The sequence below is a fragment of the Clupea harengus genome, unplaced genomic scaffold (assembly GCF_900700415.2).
Source record: "Clupea harengus unplaced genomic scaffold, Ch_v2.0.2, whole genome shotgun sequence".
NCBI classification, from domain to species: Eukaryota; Metazoa; Chordata; class Actinopteri; order Clupeiformes; family Clupeidae; genus Clupea; species Clupea harengus.
Window position 1 is genome coordinate 75,406 of NW_024879622.1, and position 23,476 is coordinate 98,881.

At 42.4% G+C, this 23,476-nt stretch overlaps 1 protein-coding gene across 1 annotated transcript in view; it reads left to right on the forward strand.

The window, feature by feature from the left end:
- The window catches only part of LOC122129286 (guanylate-binding protein 1-like), a 35,178-nt gene extending 22,245 nt beyond the window's left edge, over positions 1-12,933 (forward strand). The window contains exon 10 of the mRNA XM_042704301.1: positions 12,479-12,933. Within this exon, the coding sequence (XP_042560235.1) occupies positions 12,479-12,852 (374 nt within the window). The 3' untranslated portion in view covers positions 12,853-12,933. The remainder of the gene's footprint in view (positions 1-12,478) is intronic.
- The last annotated feature ends 10,543 nt before the right edge of the window (positions 12,934-23,476 follow it).

Below are 23,476 nucleotides of genomic sequence, written 5' to 3' on the forward strand. Positions count from 1 at the left end.
GGACATTGAAATGTTTGACCCAGACAACCGTGATCAAGACATTGACGATTACGTTAGGGAACTAGACATCAACATGACTGACCTACCCAACGCAAACCAAAGGGAGAAAATTAAACTCATGTGGAAAACTAGCTCTAAAGCAGTCCACAAGTTTATTCAGGCACAACCTCCCCGTATCAGAGATGATTACGCAGAGCTCTGTCATGCTTTAAAAGAAGAATACTCTTCTCCCGCTGACGAGATCGCATCATTGGTTGCTGCCTCCCAAATTAAACACTCCCGTCGAGAACACCCTAGGGATTTTTATAAACGTTTGAGACATGCATACTTCCAGGGCAAGAATGCACCAGGCTTAGAAGAAAGTTCCACTTTCAAGTCTCTGTTCTTGCGAAACCTGCATCCATGTGTGCGCACTCACGTTTCCCTCAGGACGCATCAAGGTAACCCCTCACTGAATGAGATCAGGAAGATGACACAGATGGCTTGGGAAACTGTTGTCAATTCCAAAGAAAGGGGAAAAACAACTGAGCCTGCCTGAGATACCAGAGCGTCTCCCAAATTCACTGCCTCACAAGTTCACCCTCACTACAGATCAAAGGGGGGTGACAAACGGCCTCATAGGGACACTGAGCGTAACCGCCATGTCCATCATCAGCGTCGTAATGGGAATACATCCCCTAGAAGCAGTAGAAGGCCATATTCAGAAATAATGGCCCAGAAACATGACCTGCCCCTAGATTCGTCGGATGATGACTACCGTTACACCGACCGTCTCTCAGACCATGGCCACAAGGCCCCAGACAGTGATAGTGCCTCTGACTGCCCCTCTGACTATGGTTACCCAGAGCGTTACAGCCCTGAGCCACGAGTCAGGCGACACTCCAAGCGCATGAACTCTAGAGTTCGTTAATAACTGTCTGTTGAGCCAAACAACACAAGCCACCCTGCACTGACAGTAAGACAACTGCTGGCTCAGGGATCTCACTTTTCTTGTAGTTGTATGGGCCAACTTGGATTTGTTAGCAACAGCAGCAACTTCCATTAGTCTGAACAGGTACTTCATTTGCAGTAGCACACTAGCTTCATACATCCCAGACAAAGCTAGCCATGCACATGTCCACTTCCAACACAAGGTTAGGACATTACCATACTGCTACACAAAACCATGATACAGCCATTTGAGCTTTAAGATTTTGAGAATATGATGACACCCTTCCGCAGCAGAATCTGCCTGAAGGACAAAAACAGCAAAGGCTGCCAAGACTAGTCAGTCACTAGCCATCTACTAGTCAGTATTGTCATCCAATCTATTGAGTGGTCCAACAAACACACTCTTGGATTCTCCAGCAATGGCTTTATCATTGTATCAGGTGCCACTATCTCTGCATCTCAGCCTAACAAGTTGACATCACTAACATTTCCTATTCTCACTAACCCTGATGAGTAGATGACCCACTGGTTTATTTGTTGTATGCTATGTCATTGTCATTACTGTTTATTTGGACCTTGTCTTTTGTAACTTAATGATTTTGTACCTGCTTAGCCAGGATAGATAGTATCAACAAATGCCCAGTACTGATGTTACAACTTTGACTGTCTGACCAATGAACTTTTCCCACACATGGACTATGTACAGTTGTGCTCACTGGATCACACATCCGGTGCAATCCCGTGACCACAGGGGGATGTAGGTACACTGGAATTCGTCCAATTCGTACCAATTTCACCTACAATATGTTATCCAACGTTAAGTTAACTTCAAAGGGGCAGTCAAGTGTATAGGTTGTGTCAGCTTGGATAGCTAGCTAGTCATTTTCGATTGAAGCCTCCCGTTAGCCTTGACAAATTATCTCGATGTCGATGAGGTAGCATAGCTAAATTATACTAGATATCGACAGCTAGCTAGTAAACTCAATTGTAGAATGGACTATAGGACAGGCCAATCATGACATTAATCATGAAAAAATAAATGAATATGTGATTGGTTTACATATCCTTGTCTAATTGGGCAATTGTTATTATCATTGGCACCACTTTCAACTGTCAAAACTATCCGTCTAGCTAAATCTGTTGGTAATCAGATTACACAGCAATTCATATGGAGGATATGTGGTTGATTTAACTCTAAGGCCAAGTAGGCATAGTAGTTGTATTGTGCTATCACATCATTTGAATCTTCAAAATCTAGACTTGATATTCTCTTATATTTTAATGAAAATACTGTTAATTAAGTATTGCCTTATGTTACGTGCACAGCTGAAATGCATGAAACATAAAGGGGAGGCCACGCAGAATTTATAATAATTATAATAGAAGGAATTTATTTAATGATACAAGGTTTATATTTATCTATTAATTATAAGCAAAACGTGTGGTGAATGTCAGTGTTGTGAATAGAAACCAAAGATGTAAAGTCAGTTAAATGGTAATCCAAAACAAACGGCGACGACGATCCAAAATCCAACGACTATCCAACGAGTATCCCAAATCCAATTACTATCCAAACACCAACGATAACCAAAATCCAAAGCTCTCCCAACTCCCGTCTGATCAGGGCTTTTGTAGCCCATCGAATCACTGATACACCTGCTTCCAATTACCTGCTGTAGAGAACAGGCATGCAATATCACAAGGCGGGACCTAGATCCGCCAGGGTCGTAACACTTAAAGTTTTCGTCGACTAAAACTAGACTAAAATGTTCTGAGTTTTCATCAACGAAAACTAGACTAAAACTAAGAAGGATAAAATATACTAAATGAGACTAAAACTAATATGCATTTTCGACTAAGACTAAATCTAAAATAGCTCCCAAAATGAACACTGGCTGCCACCAACACGTGCGGTTTCAGGCAATCCGCATGAACCTACAAACTAATTCCTCTTTCTTTAGCTGCTTTTCATATTAGCAGCTATGTGAGCCTGCATGCTTTCTTATTATAATAATGATCATTATTATCACCATCATTGTATTATTATTATGATTAATGATTATCGACCAATTACAGGGGTGCAAACTTGTCACCTTTCGGCGTGGTAGGTAATTTGTGTGATTCATGCAGATCTGCAATAAAAAATTAGGAGGGGGGGGGGGGGGTCGGGGGTGTCCTCCAAGTAATATGCGAACGCAAGCTGTCATGAATATTTTTTACAAGCTTGTTCGTTTGGCCAACCCATGTGACCATGACAGGCACGCTTTTTATTTCGAGTCTTCGGTCTGTTCGAAATGGAAAGTAGCTGCCTCAATGCCGTAATAGACAGGTGTATTACAAGACATGTCTTTCGGCATTTACGGTAACGTGTGACGTTGGTACGCTGCAAGAACGTTTATGCTAACGTATCTAACGTAGGCTAGCTTTTCATAGATCTAGCCTCATAATTTGATGTCAAAGTGCACCAGATTGATGCATTGAACTTTAAAATGTGCAAAATGTTCTTATATATAAAATATATTCCCGGGGAGCATGCCGCGGACCCTCCGAAGGGGTTGGCATTGTTGTCACATTTTTCATCCCTGATGAGTTTGCCCCGCTGCAATTATTATTATAATGATATAATCATAATAATAATAAGTAGTGCTGTCAGTTTAACACGTTATTAACGGCGTTAACGCAAACCCATTTTAACGCCGTTAATTTTTTTAACGCGAGATTAAAGCGATTTAAAAAAAAAAAAAATTATTAACATTCTTTTTGTCCTCGCAAACTGTGTAGTAGGCTAACGTTATGGTTTGAGTGAATGGTGAGCGCGATACGGCGAAATGGATGATAAAAAGCTTCTGAATGGAAAGTTTACTTTTAAAAGTTGTGTTGTGCAAAAGAAGCAAGCTTCACTGTTGTCTGATAATGTCAACAGGCAGCTGGCTGAAAGCAAAGAAGTAGTAGGCTTACCTTTTATTGGTAACCTAACTGTTACAGTTCATTGTTTCTGAAATAAGAGGCCTGACTGCTATGTTCCCAGCAAACTTGGAAAAAAGAAAATATTAAGCCATGGTTTAACTGCACTATAGGCTGAGTCCTTGTTTACCTGAAATGTGCACTTTATAATTTTATTTTGTACCACCCTGTTTGGCAATGTTGGTTTTCAATAAAATAAAACATTTGCATAAAGCAAGCCAATCCACTTTTCCATGTTGATAAGGGCATTCAAATAAAAATAAAATGATGGAAAAAATAAATAAACGAAGGGACATTTAGAATAGATAAAAAAATGTGCTTAATCGCGATTAATTTTGAGTTAACTATGACATAAATGTGATTAATCGCGATTAAATATTTTAATCGTTTGACAGCACTAATAATAAGTGTTATTATTGCTATTATTAGGATACTGTTATTATTATGGGCCTCTCAAAAAATATCTTAAAGGTCTGTCAATGTGAGACATGAGCCTGCTCTGCCTTGCAAAGGTCTTCAAATCTTGGGGCAATGTTTGACAAACATATCCTCAGGTCATCCTCTATCTGTGCGCGGTTGCGGTATTTAGATTTGAGCGCAGTCAGTTTTGAAAATGCCTGCCTCGCACAAATATGTCGACACGAAAAGGAGGAGCATTTTTCTATGTCGCAAAGCTGAGGGTATTCCGCCATCATTGCTACCCAGAATGACAAAAGAGAAGAGGTGGTAAACAGATGCTTAAGTCTGCTGTCACTCTTCAGCTCAATAAGCTGCTCTTGCATGTCTATTGACAGCTCGTCTGCTGAGCAGAGAAATGGATCTCGAACCCAGGCGAATGAACGGTAGTCCTCTTTGAAATAGGACCCAAACTGATTCTTTAGCGCTGAAAGGTGATCAGCAGCTGATTGGAGGAGAGAGGAGAAATCAGTGCCACGTGCATCGGCAATGAAGTCTGCAAGGCTGGGAAACATGTTGCAGTTTCCAGAACTGATGCGGCCATGCCAGAGAGCAATTCTTTGTGTGAAGGCATTCACTCTATCAGCGGGGAGCAGAATGTTAGATTGGTTCGCCTTGCAAAGACAGGTTTAGGCCATTCAGCCGGTCAAAAATATCCACCAAATATGAGAGAGAGCCAAGCCACATGGTATCATCCAGGTGCTTCGCCAGATCTGTTTGACTTTCGGTCAAAAACAACTTTACCTCCTCTCGCAGATCATACAGCCGTTGTAACACCCGCCCCCTGGAGAGCCAGCGAACTTCAGTGTGCAGCAACAGCTGTTCGTGCCCTGACCCCATCTCCTGGCAGAGGACCCCAAACAAACGGGAGTTAAGTGGACGAGCCTAAATATGGTTAATAATTTTCACGGCCTGGTGAAGCACTGACTCAAAGAACGGTGGCATTTTCTTGGCAGCAAGTGCCTCGCGATGGACCATGCAGTGTGTCCATTGCACAAGTGGAGCATCTTGCTGGACGCGCTACAAGGCCATGCTCACGCCATCGTCATCGACCGCGCTCCATCTGTGCAGAGGCCATTGTATTGGATGAACGAGTCAAGGACATTAAAGATTGCCTCCCCGGTTGTACGGGTCTGAAGAGGCCGGCAAAACAGGATGTCCTCCTCAATTTCCTTTTCCCGCACATACCTGACGAAGCTGGGCCTGTCCAGCGATGTCAGTGGATTCGTCCAGCTGCAGTGCATAGTAAGGACTGATTTGAATGTAGTCAATTAGCTGCTCTTTGATATCGCTGGACATTTTTGATATTCGGCGTGATACAGTGTAATTTGACATAGGTATTGCGCTGAGTTTAGCAGCTGCACTCTCTCCTATCATTATTCTACACATGTCTTGCGCGGCCGGCAAAATCAGTGTTTCGGCAATTGTATGGGGTCTGCCAAGCTTAGCAATTCTATCAGCAACTACATACGATGCCTCCAGACACTGCTTGGAGACAGTGCTATGCTTGGATATGGTGTTTTTTTGTTGCTGGAGGCCATCAGGTTTACATTTAAAGAAGTCCACAGGCTTCTCTTTCAAGTCAGGGTGTTTGGTGTTGAGGTGCCTTTTTAATTTGATGATGATTAACTTGATTAGTCATGTCATGTCATTAGTCATGATTAACTTGCACTTCATGCTGTCATTTGCCAGCACCTCGGCACACAAAACACACTGAGGACGTTGCTTTGTCATGCCAGTGACGGTAAAACCGAACTGCAAATAGCTCTCGTCATATTTGCGAAGCTTTGGCTTCTTCGCAACTGGCGCATCGGTTGCCTGACTTTTACGAAATCAGAAACTTGTCCATAGTTGTGTTTGTTTGCTGATACAGTGTGTGTGAAGTGTTGCTGTGAACGACTTGCACACGATTAATGAAAAAGGCTGTGCTAGGCAATGGTTCCTAACAAAACGAACTGTACACAATGTAGACAGGGACAGCACAGAATAGTATTCAAGTGCTGGTGTTGTATTTGTTGCAACACGGTGGATGATCAAAAAATGTAAAGGTAGGTGTTAAGGAGAAAAGGGCTAGCTGCAGTTGGATGAAGTTAGCGAGCTAGAAGGCTAGCTCTCGGGGCTACAAGCTTTTTAAAAAGACTGTGGAGCAAATTACTCCTTAGAATAGGCTACGAATAGACCTACTGCAAGTGCAGTAAGGTATTACTAAAGAAGGAGTGAGTCTTTAAAAAGACTGTTTATAAAGCAATGAATATCTCAATGATAAAGCAAACAAGAGAAATCGAACAAACTCTGCAGAGTGTCGTCTCCGTGAGGGTGAGCGCTTACCATGCCTACAGTTACTTTTATACTCGGAAGCGTAGGTGCAACTCGCGTTCAAATGATAAGACTCCGTTTTGATTGGTGAATCAGGAACAAAACAGTGCGCCTAATTTATAAAACATACTTACGCACAGATTTGAGTGTTCGTGCGATCAAATCCACGTTTAAGTACAGATTTATAAAAAACGTCTTAGACGTAGAAAAGGACGTATCTCTATGTCTGGTTGTAGTTCGTGTAAGTACATTTCCTTGTGGAAATACTGGAGTACTGCAGGAATTCGAAACTCACCCAGCGCGGACACGCAGTTTCATCATCATCATCATCATCGTCACCACCACCACCGTCACCATTAGGGTTAATGGTAAAAGGCCAAATGAATGTTTCGCTCAATAAAATCAATTAAACAATTTGAATAATTCATACATGAATGAAATTCACGTCTAATAGGTATTCATTTTAATTCCACACATGTAAAACATTTCGCTCAATTTATAACCTATAAAAAGCCTGATAGTGACAGTTTTCAGTAGGAGATATGGGTGCATTGGCGTTGTTAGAGGATATTGCCAACCGCGCAATAAGGAGAGAAAGGGTTTTTCGTAATTGCGCAGGATGATGTATGGCTGATAAGCAGGTACCGCTTGCCAAGAACGAAATGTGAAAGAGGATTTTCTGCGTAAAACAGGGTTCCCAATGGCTTCTCACCCCGATTGCGCACACTCAGACAGCCTAGGAAGCCCACTTCAATACAGCACATGCCCGTGCGTGGTCGGTAGTGGAGCGCAGCATAGGCATGTTGAAGGGAAGGTGGCGATGTTTGGATGCATCGGGAGGGAGACTGCTATATGACCCCGAAAAGGTTTGCCAGATCATCCTAGCCTGTTGTGTGCTACACAACATCTGTCTAAGCCATGACATAGAGCTAGGGGAAGACGAAATGCGCATGGACCAAGATGACCACCCTCCCATCCCAGCTGGCTGGAACACGCACATCACTGCGCTGAGAAGACGGGAGCTGATTCACCAACTATACCAAGAAGTATAAGAATAAATGCACACATGTTCACATTTTCTTCAGAATGTTTTATTTAGGCACGTTTGTTCAAAGAACCCTCAATAGCGGACAGAGTTCGGCAACAACCTCACTAACAGACTCATTCAAGTCCCTTTGTGAATGTTGTATTTAATCTAACTAGCCAGCAGGAAATAAATGGAGGTCCACAACTGGGTACAAAACCGAAGAACTTTTACTCGCAGAATCTCTCGTCACTTTTTCACTCACACAGTACAGGCACACCGTTGAAACCGTTGACTAGACGTGCAACTCGCTGTGCACTATGGGAAATGTAGTAACACACCTTAACTTACCGCATTATCAAACAACAGTATTAATGAAACAATCATTCAAATCACATTAACTAAGGCAATTATGCATATTTAAATACATCCAATACAAATTCATTTCAGCTTAACTTCACTTAAATCAGTAGTCAAATAATTAACTCAGTCAAATGTAAACTATACATTTAGTTACAACAGTGAATGAGAAGAGGAAGCTGGTGATGGCCGACGAGGCCCCGATGCTGGTGCAGCAGGTGCTGCTGCCGCAGATGCGGCTTCTGGTGCTGCTCGTGCCGCAGGTGCGGCCGCTGGTGCTTCGGAGACGTGTCTTCTACCACGTCACATACTTTGCTTTCGCCACCAGACAGGCTTTCGAACAATGTTTTGGCCCGCATCTGCTCTTCCATCAGCAGAACGTCGATTTCAGCCTCACTATAATTCTTCTTTTTACATGTTTCTTTCTTGCTTGCCATTGTTACAGAGAGTTTGTGCATTGAGGATGCGCTCTGTTTGTGCATTTAGAATATGCTAATTCGATTAAGTCGGGGCGTTTTGAGGGCGGAGATTCAGTTGCGCACAATTCCACGACCATTTGTGATTTATAACCGACGGATTGGCGTACACGTGTTTTTTTGTGCGTACGTTCGTTTCTGTGAATCACACTTACGATCATTTCAGAAAATGTCTTAGATCAAATGTAGGATGGTTTCTATGCAACATTTTATAAATGAGGCCCAGTATTTGATTTGTTTGTGTCAGTCCAGCCCCTTGCATTTCGAGGGAGCTTTCACTAACCAGTGACAGGTCGGTGGTCGTTTATTTTTTTCTCCGTCTGTGACATCACGCCCCCCCTGGAGAGTGTTCTTATTAATAAATTAAGTGTATTTATTAGTGCTGTCAAATGATTAAAATATTTAATCGCGATTAATCGCATTTATGTCATAGTTAACTCAAAATGAATCGCGATTAATCACAAATTTTTATCTATTCTAAATGTCCCTTCGTTTATTTATTTTTTCCATCATTTTATTTTTATTTGAATGCCCTTATCAACATGGAAAAGTGGATTGGCTTGCTTTATGCAAATGTTTTATTTTATTGAAAACCAACATTGCCAAACAGGGCGGTACAAAATAAAATTATAAAGTGCACATTTCAGGTAAACAAGGACTCAGCCTATAGTGCAGTTAAACCATGGCTTAATATTTTCTTTTTTCCAAGTTTGCTGGGAACATAGCAGTCAGGCCTCTTATTTCAGAAACAATGAACTGTAACAGTTAGGTTACCAATAAAAGGTAAGCCTACTACTTCTTTGCTTTCAGCCAGCTGCCTGTTGACATTATCAGACAACAGTGAAGCTTGCTTCTTTTGCACAACACAACTTTTAAAAGTAAACTTTCCATTCAGAAGCTTTTTATCATCCATTTCGCCGTATCGCGCTCACCATTCACTCAAACCGTAACGTTAACCTACTACACAGTTTGCGAGGCCAAAAAAAATGTTAATAAAGAAAAAAAAAAGAAAAAAATCGCGTTAATCTCGCAATAAAAAAATTAACGGCATTAAAATGGGTTTGCGTTAACGCCGTTAATAACGCGTTAAACTGACAGCACTAGTATTTATTAATGACCGCACTGAGCCACATATATAGGGTCTCCCACACCCCTCCCCTACTCAGAGCTGTTGGGGCAAAGAACCCCCCTCCCTTTGTCAATGGGGGTGGACATCAGCTTGGGAGCCAAGCAGAACAAGTCACACAACACACGTGGTAAACATTTACAATCTCAAACAACCAGGCAATGCAGACAGTCTACCTAGGGCACTGCGAAGAAAAAGTAAAAAGGCACTCCACTGCACTCTAAAATACTTGGCAGTGCAAACTATCACCAAGACCCACTCTGGAAACTAGCCCAACCCACACCCCTTTAACTTGGGACCCCCAATGGCAATAGGAATACAGGAGGGGCAACGAGACAACACACAAGACAGACAACAAGAAAGTTCAAAGAGTGGGGATCGACCCTCGAATCCTCACAAATAAAAGAAAACCAAAAAAAATAAAATGTCCATTAGTGGCTCCCCGCGTTGCCACTCCCCGGGACGTCACCCACTGTTCCGCATCAGCGACCAGGGAAGAAGGAATCCGGCAGTAGATCCGGTGGACAGCACAGCAGAGAAGCCTGAGGAGGGCACAGCCTTCAGTGATGATTGCAACGAGAGGCAAAACAAAAAGAGACTAGACACCAGCAGAGTAGAAGGGACGCATTCCTTATGGTTTGAAGCTTAGCTCCAGTTGTGCATGTATAGCCCTGTCGTCGCCAATCTGCCCAGTTGTTGAATACAGCCACCACTCTCTCCCGTGAAACAGGCAGGCGGGCCCACAGGCAGGCAGGCGGGCCCACAGGCAGGCAGGCGGGCCCACAGGCAGGCAGGCGGGCCCACAGGCAGGCAGGCGGGCCCACAGGCAGGCAGGCGGGCCCACAGGCAGGCAGGCGGGCCCACAGGCAGGCCACATAAACCCAGCACAGATTCAGACGGACAGCGTGCCAACCTGCACCTAACTCCACCAACCTCCCACACACCACACACAGGGCCTTTTAAAAGAGGATTCAACCCTACCCCATCATGTTCTACCAATCAATGAAATGGGCAACAGCTGTGTCTCAATCACTGCCAATGCCAATCACTGGTATGGGCAACAGCTGGGCCCAACTCACTACAAATTCACCCTGTGACAAATGTAAAGAATTACATTTTAGGAAAATACTAATTGCAATTAGACCAACCTAAGAAAAGATCTTTGCCGGATTCATGAATGCCTGGAAATGTGTTCTTAAACCGCCAAAGTGTCCGTAGCTGTGCACTGATTCTTAAATTAAACGTGCATTCTCGTGCACCTGAATTTTCATACAGAAACGCCTCTCCTTATGAGAGCATGCAGCTGAAGAGACGTGTGCACAATCCACAGACTCCACAGGCAACGCGAAAGCAACTTCAGACTGATCAAAATCATGTCATGCGGAAAGCGAGCACCGGTCGAGTAAACGCAGACCTAACTTCAGAGGTGGAGGTAATGTTGCAGAATGTAGATTTGTCCATTCTATTCCAATATGGCTATATCCACGCGATTTGAGTTTAACGCTCATTTATTTATTCACTGCCATTTGCAGTGTTCGTGAAGTGCTTTAATTTATTTTAGGACACCACGATGTCTCTGAATCATGACTATAAATGTAAAATGTAATTGTTAATGATACAAATATTCTCGTATTTATTATTATAATTATTTAAATCCGAGGATGTCTGTAGAATTGATGTGAGCGCAATCACCAACGATTTCTCACATATTCAGCCCTGAGGAAAGGATTTTGACAGATTGACGTAATGTTACAACACAGTCTATAGGTCCACCGTTAGTGGGCAGGCGTAATGAGCACAATGCGCTTGAGCAAACAATACTGATCTGTAGCATTTTTCTCTACATAGGCTACCGATTCATAAGTTTATATTTTGTAGCAAACTTTTTCCCCCAGGCAATGCGTTGCGGACCCCACTTTGAGAACCACTGCCCTAAAATACACCCTCTTCATTTCAGAAATCAAGCTTTTGAGCTAGCGGATATGCTAACCATTAAAGTTAATACATGCCATTGCTACTAATTACAGAATAGCCATGCTTACTTCCGGGGCTTCATTTGTAAGTTAAATTATTCAATTAAACTCTGAAAATGGATTTACGTGCTGTAGTTAGAAAGAATACACACCATTTCAGCCTCTGGTGTTTTAAGCTAAATTATATTCCTCACAATGTGGGCACCTCTGCTGTTTTCACTCCTCTTGATGTACGAGGTTGTATTTTGAGAGAGGCTGGACAGACGCTAGCTGGTTAGCATGCTAACTTTATTAGATATCAAGGCAACACAGTACACAGGTGTCTGACATTATATCATTGACATTCTTCATATTCTGCTGTTTTAAGCTAGAATTCTTACATGTGGCACATTTAATAGTAGATAGATGTTTTTACATTCGGTCACTCATGACGAAGCACATTGTCATTGTAGTATCTTGACTACACAAACGGACACACACACAGCAGTGGATCTTTATGTCTTTGTATATTGCGAACTTCACAAGAGTTACAAGCATACAGCCTGGGGATTCTTCTTCTGACGAGATCAGACATACATCATGTCGTGTCCATTGTCAACGTGTGTCTAGTCCATATTTGGAACAAGTTAGCTCCAGAGTGGGAAGTCTCATTATGTTTTGCACAAACGTCACTTCTGGTCTCACAAGGCTATACATTAACTCATAGATGCAGTTATATATGAACATACAAACATACATACACACATAAATACTCATCCATATCATATATGATCACAATTGAACAACAGTTTCTCGCCAACACACTTCTCATGTGACCCTTTCCTTTCTTACCCTGCCCCTTAATTCCCCCCAGAGGCCCTTGAGCAGGCGAAGGTGCAGGAGCAGGTCGTCAAGGCCGAACAGCAGCGGTCTCAGGACCTGCAGTGCGCCCTGGAGGACGAGCGTCGCAGCAAGGAGGAGCGCATAAGGCGCCTGGAGGAGAAGATGGAGGAGGAGAAGAAGCTCCTGCGCAAGGAGTTTGAGCAAGCCCTGGAGAGCAAAATGAAGGAGCAGAAGGAGATGCTGGAGAAGGGCTTCAAGGACCAGGTTGAGATCATGGGCCAGGAGATCAAGGAACTCAAGAATGAATTTGATAAGATTAAAAAGGCTTACCCAAAGAAAAACAAGCCTATGACCAAGATTGGTGGTGACATCAACTCCCTCCTGCATAAAATGTTTATTCACTGAGTGTCCTAGTGCCAATGCAATGCAAGGCAGGGCAGGGCAGGGCAGGGCAGGGCAGGCTTATCTGCAGAGGATCACTATGGCAGCGGGGTCAGTAGAATGGGTAGAATGCTTGGAATGCCACGTGTGTTTTTATTAGGAAGTGATGCCATTAGATGTAGTGTAGCGTCAGATTCATACATGTTCTTTCTAGTGTGCCTTGTTATAAAAGTTACAGTGAAAATTAAGACAGGAAAGTATTTGCCATTACACGATTATTATTTTTTTTTCTGCTTTCTCTGCTGTGAAACAAAAGTGTTGTGGTTTAGAGGAGCACTTCATATTACTTTATCTTTTTTGTTGTTCCATTTTTCTTTGCAGTGCTGTCTGTAAAAAGGAAATAAAACAGTTGATTTGATTTAATAGTTTTATTTATATTACATATTTTTGTTTATATGTATATATGTGTTTGTGGTGTCATGGGAATCAAAGGAATTAGAATAATCTATTAATATCTGAATTTACCTTCCTGAATTTGTTCAGACACTCTTATCACAAATGACTCTCAACTGAGGTAGAACAATGAAGCTGCAGTAAGGAGATCTGTTGAAAGTACAATCTAACTAATTTAGGAAAGAAGGTCATCACAGCAAAGATCATCTGTTGTTCTCAATACAAATATTATAGAATAGGAGGTGCAGCATGTGCGGCTGCAACTGGGCCTGTGGGGTGTCGGGGCACGTAGCCGGGCCCAAAGACACACGTACGTCTCTCGACAGGCCCTCTCAGTACTGCGTCAAATTTTCGCCTCCCCCTATATGCTTGTGTTTAAAGACGAGCTGATATGTTTGAATGGCATTGTCTAATGCTATATATACTCTTGAAAAGGCAAACTTATCTATCGTGGTTTTTACAATTTTTTGGGGAAAGTAGCAATTTATAACAATCATATGCTTATCCTACATACACTATAGAAACTATCAAAAAACTATTCAATGAATACTTTGGTATTTTTGTGATTAGCAATGATGATTGCTGGGTAATATGTATGTTGTTGTCCAATGTCAAGTCTATTTGATCATGTGACAATACAATACGCTATAGTTAAACCAATTTGAAGGTCTGATAACCTAGTTCATTGAGCACAGCACAACTTTACTCGTAACAATGCCTTTTAAGCACAAGAGTGCAAGAGAAAAAAGAACAGGAGGAGAAGGCAGCAAAGCTGCCTAAATTAGACTATTTTGGCTTTTTAACTAGCCCGTCAACTAGTCGCCAGCCCACGGAGTCAGCAGTGCAGCAGTTCAGCTGGGATCAGCATCTCTGCCCTCAGTGGTGTGTCAGCAACCATGCAACAGGTAACCTACGGCTATTGTGATAGATATGCATTTCAATTTATAGCCTACATACATTATGGTAGGGCAGGATTACTAGGCTCAGGGCCTTTCCTACAGGCGTCATAGGCGGTTGCCTAGGGCGCCCCTCAGAGGAGGGCGCCAAAAACTGCGCCCAGAAAAGAAAATGTATAATAATTTTTTTTTGCTGGGCAGAGTTTTTTGCGCCCCCTTCTATATCTCCAAACTAATATTTTGACATTAAATAAATAAATCTAACATTAGGGTAAAATGATTTAAACATTGAAAGAGGAAGGCGTAGGCTACGAACCTCTTTGGTGTTGTCAGAACATGCTAGCACATTGAGGCGTATGGTTAGTGTGTGTGTGTCCAAGCAACTTCGACGAAAAAAATAATGAAGAGGCAATAGCCATCCATTTGCACAATATATTTCTAATTTAGGAAGAAAAGAAAGGAAGAAGAAGAGAAACGTGCCAAGGAGAAAGGTAAATCCTTAAATCCTGTTCTTAGCCAAGAATGAATCCCAGATAAGAAAACTATATGTCCATTTATTATACATTATACAAAAAAGACATGATTAAAATAATGAGGGCCAGCCAGTCATAAATTACACCAGGGGTGCACAGATAAAGCCAATAGTTAGTGCAACAACACTACAAATATCTTACTCGTTGCATAGCACACCCATTAAGGAAGACAAACACGGCCACTTGTCAACAAGTGAGGAATACTGGTGACTGGTACTGGTGTTGTATTGTCAACTTTAGTGAATGGATTGTATGTAATCTTGCTAGTTAGTTAACGCTAGCTAGCCAGTGACGTGTGACATTCCTTGTTATTGCCATTCAGTCGAAACATCAATGTTTTTCCGTTTAAAAAAAAATATTTTCCATTTCACATTATGGTGAATTTCTTTTTATTCCGTTTCGGCTAATTTAGTTCACCCTGAGGTAGATTGATGGCTTAAAATGAGTGAATAATATGTGCCACAAATGACCCAGACCTTCTTAGATTGTTGTTTGCCAGCCTTCAACAGAACAGAAGACAAAAAAAACATTATTTGCAGGCGATTGGGAAGATGAGCGAGTGAATGTGTAGTGGAGGTGTGTGTGTGCATCAACCGTTGAACAGGGGGGCGTGGCCGGAGCGGAGTTCAGCACAGATGTAAAATTTTCTCAGTGATTTTGTTCTTTAATTAATGTTTGTTCAGCGTTGCAATCGTTGTTGTGTTTATTTGAAAGAAATTAAGCCTTACAGGGCAAAATACCGTCTGAAAGTTGCAATTCCTATTTTCGCGAAAAAATTGTCATGTAGCAGACGCTTTTGTCCAAAGCGACATACAAGGGAGAGAACAGTCAAGCTAAGAGCAATAAAAAACCTGGTGTGACAATAAATACTACTTTACATAAGAAATAGAAAAACGACCTAGAAAGGAAAAAGAAGTGCAGGAATGTAACTGCTGAAGTGCAAGTTAAGCGCTAGTCAAGGTGCCAGTTAGGAATGGAGGTGGAGTTGGGTCTTCAAAAGCTTCTTAAAGGTAGAGAGGGACGCCCCTGCTCTGGTAGTACTAGGCAGTTCGTTCCACCAACGTGGAACTACAAATGAGAAAAGTCTGGATTGCTGTGCTTGCACAGACGGCAGTGCCAAACGACGCTCACTAGACGAGCGCAGCGTCCTGGGTGTAACATTTCATCCTTGCTGGAAAAACCACTCCTCAGAGTTGGGGAACATTTTCAGAGCAGAAGGAAGCAAGTTTTCTTCCAGGACTTTCACTTTTATTTCCCCCTTTTCACAAGTAATGTCACCCCCCTCCCCTCTCATCCTCAGGAGAAGCAGAAGCAGGAGTGTGCACTGCTGACGGACGAGCTGCAGAGGAGAGCAAGATGGCCGAGCAGCAACTCTTGCTCACCCAGGGCTTCCATCAGCAGGAGAAGGAGCTGCAGGAGCAGATCAGGCAGCTGAGAGAGGAGCAGGCCCAGAGGGAGCATGACAGGGCTGAGGGTTTAAGCAGGGAGTAGCTCCATGACACCATCACCCACTGCTGGTGGTTGCTCGTCAGGCAATGTCCAATAGGCTACTTGCCATGTCATTCGTAGCTGGCATAGTTCCCCAATATAGTCATAACACACACACACACACACACACACACACACACACACACACTCACACACACACACACACACAGTGTTACTACTGTCTGTAAGGTACCTCTCTACCTGGACAGTAAGTCACAATAGTTTGGTGCTGTTGTCCATTGAGCACTTAGCTAGGCAGAGTTTTTTCTTTGACAATTATGTCAATTTAATTCAATTTGACAAATGAATGGTATTGGTATGACTAAATGTAGTAATAATATGTAATAATGAATGGTATTGGTATGACTAGATATAGTAATAATATGTAATAATGAATGGTATTGGTATGACTAAATGTAGTAATAATATGTAATAATGAATGGTATTGGTATGACTAGATATAGTAATAATGTGTAATGATGAATGTTATTGGTATGACTAATGTGTTCCCTCTCCAGATCTTTGACTCGTGTTATGTGTGTTCCCACTCCACATAATTCCAGAACATGGCTACAATATTTGCGCTACTCTCACAGTGCTGTATTTCTACAACCTACTGATGCAGAAAACACACAAGACTTTACCTCCACACCAGTGCTGCACTTCTGATGCAGAGAAGCGTCATCTATGTTCAACTGAGTCTTGTGTCCTTCCAGCATGTTCTCCTCCTCTGCCACTCTCTGTACAGTTTTAAAACATGATTATGAGTGACATTGTCACAAACAGCAGTTCAAAGATCATTCAACACAGTATTTTTGAGGCTAAAACCCCAAGAGGTTTAAAGTGAACTTCTTTTGTTTAATTTAAAGAGTTAGAAATAAAATAGTCTCGAGTAGCACAGGAATCCCGCCTGTTTGAGACTGTGGTGGCAAGCGCATGGCTCTGTTTGGTCGTGAGTGAGTGAGTGAGCCTCGTGAGCGTGCAGACAGACGGTGATAACGTCTAGTAAACAGACTTGGAGCGACTGTCCGACCCAAGTTGGTGAAAGCTGCCATAATCAGCTGCTGGATATAAAGGTATAGCACATGAAGTTTAAAATAGTAAAAGAAACGAAATGGTTAAATCATCACAAGTTAATTGTAGATGTCGTGTCTCTCTTTTATCATGCCGGTTCATTGATCCTGTGGGTATGCTACCTACCCTACTCAGTAGCTCCGCCAGCTATAACTAGCTAGTGAACTCTAGCCTACAACGTTAACCTACTCACTTGAGCTGCAAATCCCTACCATGCTACAGTATAATTAGCACCTATCTCAGCAGATGTCTTCAATATGTGTATTGTTGTGCCATATTTTAAATCTAAATTTGTTAATTTCTCTTCCTAAAACCCACCCAAGAGGACACTATTTAAAATGATTTTTTCAAAACATTCGCAGGGGGGAGCATGCCCCCAAACCCCCCTAGTTTTGCTGGGTCACAGGAAAAATTATAGGTTTTATCTAGGGGCTTAGCCCCCCCAAAAGTGGGAACCTAGATTCGCCCCTGGTATCTACCTTTGCGTATATTTTGGACAACATTTTGTCCATGTTGTCCACCTCTCTTTTGTTCCATGCCATGGCTGTTCTTGCTGTTAAGTTGAAGCACAACACAATTCATTTTAACAACAGGTACATAAGTAATGTGAACAAATATGTATAACCACACTGTATAACAACAACATAATTTAATATTCATACTTACCACCTTTGGACATATATTGGTGGTGATGCCAGCCCTAGAAATCAAAATCAGAATCAGAATTGTTTTTATTGCCAAGTAAGTTTACGCCTACCAGGAATTTGTTTTTGCATATTGGTGCAGACAATAAACATAAAGCATAATAAGAACTGAAATATATTAGAAACTATTGAAATATTTAAAAAGATAATACAATTAAATATTAAAAGATATTTACAGAATATGAAGTGGAGGAGCTGTGCAGTCTATGCAGTAATGTGCAAAACAAGGGTGCAATGTGCAAGGTAATGTACTGTGTGTTAACGTAACACATGAGTCAGATCTTGAGGCGTGGGGGCGGGATGTCATGGTCCATGTCGGGGGGGGGGGGTCTCGGGCCTTGTTGATTAGGCCAACTGCAGCCGGGAAGAAGCTGGTCTTGTGGCGTGAGGTTTGGTCCTGATGGACCGCAGCCTTCTGCCGGAGGGAAGTACCTCAAAGAGTTTGTGTCCAGGGTGGGAGGGTTCGGCCACAATCTTACCTGCACGCCTCAGGGTTCTGGAGGCGTACAGGTCCTGTAGAGATGGCAGATTGCAGCCAATCACCTTCTCAGCAGAACGAATGATACGCTGCAGTCTGCCTTTGTCATTGGCAGTGGCAGCAGCGTACCAGATGGTGATGGAGGAGGTGAGGATGGACTCAATGATGCAGGTGTAGAAGTGCACCATCATTGTCTTTGACAGGTTGAACTTCTTCGGCTGCCGCAGGAAGTACATCCTCTGTTGAGCTTTTCTGGTGAGGGAGCTCCACTGTTTTCAGAGCGTTGAGCTCCAGGTTGTTCTGTCCACACCAGGTCACCAGATGATCAATCTCCCACCTGTAGGCGGATTCATCCCCACCAGAGATGAGCCCAATAAGGATGGTGTCGTCCGCGAACTTAAGGAGTTTGACGGACTGGTGACTGGAGGTGCAGCTGTTGGTATACAGGGAGAAGAGTAGAGGGGAAAGAACGCAGCCTTGAGAGGAACAGGTGCTTATGGTCCGGGAGTCAGAGACATGCTTCCCCAGCCTCACGTGTTGCCTCCTGTCAGACAGGAAGTCTGTGATCCACCTGCAGGTGAAGTCAGACAGTGGCGTTTCTATATTAGGGGCAGGTGGGGCACTGCCCCACCAGATCCAGATAGCGCTGTTGTGCAGAAAGCTCAATGCATTCGTACTTCGCGGAAAAATATATATATATATTTTTTAATGCAAAGTAGCGTGAATATGTGTGTGAATAAACTTGACTCACAAGCATTATAGTCTTGTTTTGGAGTAATTTGATTTGTGTGTTTTTCTGTCTGTGTGCTTGCTCTGTGAAATGCTGCTCTCCGCTGTCCCCCCCTTTCCGGTGGGGCAACGACCCACGCTGCCCCACCGTTATCATGGAAACCCCAATGAGCGTGAACCACACAGGCCAAAGTTAACATTGAGCGGTGGGGCACTTTCAGATGTGCCCTACGAAATCTGCCTGGCAACTAGACTGGAATAATGCGAAATAATGCGAAAACCGTCTCGACCTGTACCCCGTGACTAAGAAAAAAAAACATACAGTCAGATCAAAATCAGACAGATCAATGCCAGTAACGTTACTGCTAGTTAGCTATCGCTAGTTTTCGAGTATTTTGGAAGTGTTTTAATTCAGCCTACAATGAATAATTTAGACTAGTTGTTGAGGGTGCAATTTAGTACTTTGTAGTTGGAAGATAAATTACAAATTAAACGTTTGGGGCCACACAAAAGGATTGAGACATTTACAAGAAACACGATGGGACAGCAGAGACTGAACGCCCTCTCCATGCTTTCCATTGAAAACCCGTTTGTTCATGGACTGGTGGATTTTAACAGCAAAGTCATCGAGAGATTTGCTCAAGCAAAGAACCACCGCGCCAACTTCCTATTTAAGTGATCTGCATTGGTGAGTCAGACCTTTTTTTTTTTTGGAGCTGATGGATGTATCAATGCAATCTGCAAGGACATCGTCTTTTTTACAAAGTTTTGTTCATTTAGCAGCATGTTTTGTTGCTGTTATTTGTTTAAGTTGTGCCTTTCGCTTCATATTGTATGCCACACGTGTGCCACAAGCTTAATAAATTAGTCAAGTTATTTGAGCTATGTGTCTGTCTAATCTTTTTACTTTGTTGCAATCATTTACTTTAATGCTGTATTATAGGCAACATCTTTGTGTCGCGCTGAAGCATGTGAAATGTATTTGAAATAGGATTTCTGCTCCCTGCTGGCACTCAAAATGCAGCCCATAACATATCTTACTGGTCTACTGCTTATAATAATCAGCTACCTCTATTTTTTTGACGGTGACATGAAGTCATACAAAATTGCCCCACCAGAAATTTCAGGCTAAAATCGCCACTGGAGTCAGACACACTCAGCTGGGAGAGCTTGTCCTGTAGCAGAGCCGGAATGATGGTGTTGACGGCAGAGCTGAAGTCCACAAACAGGATCCTGGCGTAGGTTCCTGAGGAGTCCAGGAGCTGGAGGATTAAGTGAAGGGCCATGTTTACTGCATCGTCTACAGACCTGTTGGCTTTGTAGGCAAACTGCAGGGGGTCCAGGAGAGGGTCAGTGATGGCTTTGGGGTGGAACAGCACAAGGCGCTCAAATGACTTCATCACCACAGAGGTCAGGGCAATGGGTCTGTAATCATTGAGTCCTGTGATCTTTGTTTTTTGGTGACGGGGATGATGCTAGAGGTCTTGAAGCAGGCTGGTACGTGGCATGTCTCCAGTGAGGTGTTAACACCGGAGACAACTGATGAGAGTGTTAAATTAATCAGAAGTGCAGCACTTGTAAATTCTCTTTGACCTGTATTACATTGAAAACAATACAAAAGCACATTATTTGATGTTTTACCTCATGAATTTAATATTTTTTTCAAAATAAACACTTAATTCAATTTAAAAAGTTGGGACGGTAAAGCATTTAGCACTTTGTAATGTTGCCATTCCTTTTCACAACACTTAAAAGAGGTAAAAAAAAGGCTGTCCTATCTGACACCAAGGGCCTCATTTAGGCTAATGACGGTTCTTGATGCAGTGCCTCTGAGGCATTGGCGATTATTCAGCTTAGACTTGCGCCCTTGCCCTTTACGAACTGAAATTCCTCCAGATTCCTTTTAATTAGATAATCTTTAAGATAATCTTTTAATTATGTTATGCACTGTGGAGGGTAAAATATCCAAATCCCTTTCTATCTTTCTTTGACAAACATTGGGCCTCATTCTCGAATGCAGTTGAGAAGAATTTAAGAAGGAATTTCTTCTGAACTCCTCTTCCGGTGGATTTAGGAAAACATTTGCAATCATGAAAGTTTTCTCATCTGGGATTTGTTCTGAACTTCAGAAGACTTTCAGAACACGAAATAGCAGTCGTAAATCGGCCAGAGTTTTCTCAAATGCGATTCCTTAAAAAACCACAAGATGGCCCCGTAGGTTTTTTGAGGAATCGCATTTAAGAAAACTCTCTGTGTTAGAAGTGTTAAAGTGGCATTATGCAGTAATTTTACTTCAGGATTAGGGTTAGGATAAGCAGTTTTACCTTAAAATAACAGCTTTAAAAAAATTGGGGCGCTACAATGACTTTTAATATGGAGAATCGCCTCCGTGCCATTGCCATACCAGGGTCCGTAGGCAAATGACTAGGTTATGTAGGTTTGCCTGAAGCCGCCCGTTTTTTACTGTCTGCCGAACTAGTAAGTAGCTTATTTGCCGTCTTGCTTTGTCTTGTGTTGCACTTGCTTGATGTTTGACTGTGTTAGGACAGTTGTTGACTAACTAGTTTGTCATAATGTCAAAGTCAGCACATTTCAAGAGATTTTGTTAGTTTTAGCCACTAGCATATCGTTAGCGATTAGCAATTGTTCCGTTATGCTACTTTAAAGTGGCATTATGTAGCAATTGTACCTTAAAATAACAGCTTGAAAAAAATTGCCTCTCCGCCATTGCCATCGGGGGTCTGTAGGGAAATAACTGCGCTATGTAGGATTCTATGGTGCTCGGTCCTGGGCGGATGTATTTCGACCTGCTTTCTGGCAGTGATTACGCAATGACATATAGAGCCAGTCCACCCTCGCAGGTATAAGGGCGAAGCTAGCGCAGTCTCATCAGTATTCATCATGGAGAACGCACCAAAGAAACAGAAGAAGATGATGTCTGATGAAGCAAGGAAGAGAAAAAGAGAGGCCGACAGAGCAAGAGATCGAACTAGGGTCACAATTGGAACAGCTTTTACTCGTTGGCAAGAGCTGAAAGACACATTTGGATATAAGTTCGATTCAGAGCTAGCCATCTTTCTGCTGGATTAGTAAATAGTTTATTTGCTGTCCTGCTCTTGCTTGATGTTTGACTGTGTTAGCAAAGTTGTTGACTCGCTAGTTTGTCATACACGAGGAAAGCAAATTTCAATAGATTTTGCTAGTTTTAGCCGCCATGAAGACATCTGTTAAAGAAAGTATTAGTATATTTTATCATGAATGTTTTAACTAAAAGGCTTGTTCCAAAATGCTGTGTGTCCTGCCTTTTCCATATAGGTTGGACTTTGGAAGACACTTAGCAGAGCCAAGAGTGAACCCAGATACCTCACGTATATGTTTATTTAAGATAAGAAGGATTTGGGGGTAGTGAAATGTCTTGTTGCTGGGCAGAAGTCAAATTTAGCTAACGGCACTCCCATTTCCTGACTGTCATACTATGTAAACATTGTTTTCGAATAAAGGGATTTGTTTGAGCAGGAGACGGCAGGGAGAGCTTGGTTAAGCGGCTCCCTCCGCCGATGGCCTGGCGTAAACAGTCCGTTCAACTTTACTTGTTGTGGTGTCTTTAATCTGCTAACTAACAGTTTAGGGTTTTTCCCTGACAACATCTCGTTAGCAATATTAGCAATCTTGTTATAACATGCTTGGACATATTGGAAATACTTGAAAAAATAGTAGCTAAGCAACTTACTTCCTTTCTACACCAAAACAAAATCGAAGAAACCCTCCAATCTGGCTTTAGAGCCCACCACAGCACTGAAACGGCCTTAGTCAAAGTCCTGAATGACCTACTAATCGCATCCGATCATGGGTGCACCTCAATACTAGTTCTCCTAGACCTTAGTGCCGCCTTCGACACTATAGACCACCATATCCTATTACAGAGACTTGAACATCATGTTGGCATCAAAGGCTGTGCCCTATCCTGGTTTAGATCTTACCTCTCTGATCGCCATCAATTCGTTCAGGTCCATGAGAAGTCATCCAATCACACTAGAGTAAGCTACTGTGTTCCCCAAGGCTCTGTCCTCGGACCACTGCTCTTTTCCCTTTACATGCTACCCTTAGGTGCTGTCATAAGGAACCATGGCATTAACTTCCACTGCTATGCTGATGACACCCAACTCTACCTATCCATGAAACCTGATGAAATTGTACATTTACCCAAGATAGAAACTTGCCTGCAAGATGTAAAATCTTGGATGGCTAACAACTTCCTGCTCCTCAACTCTGATAAAACTGAGGTTATGCTTG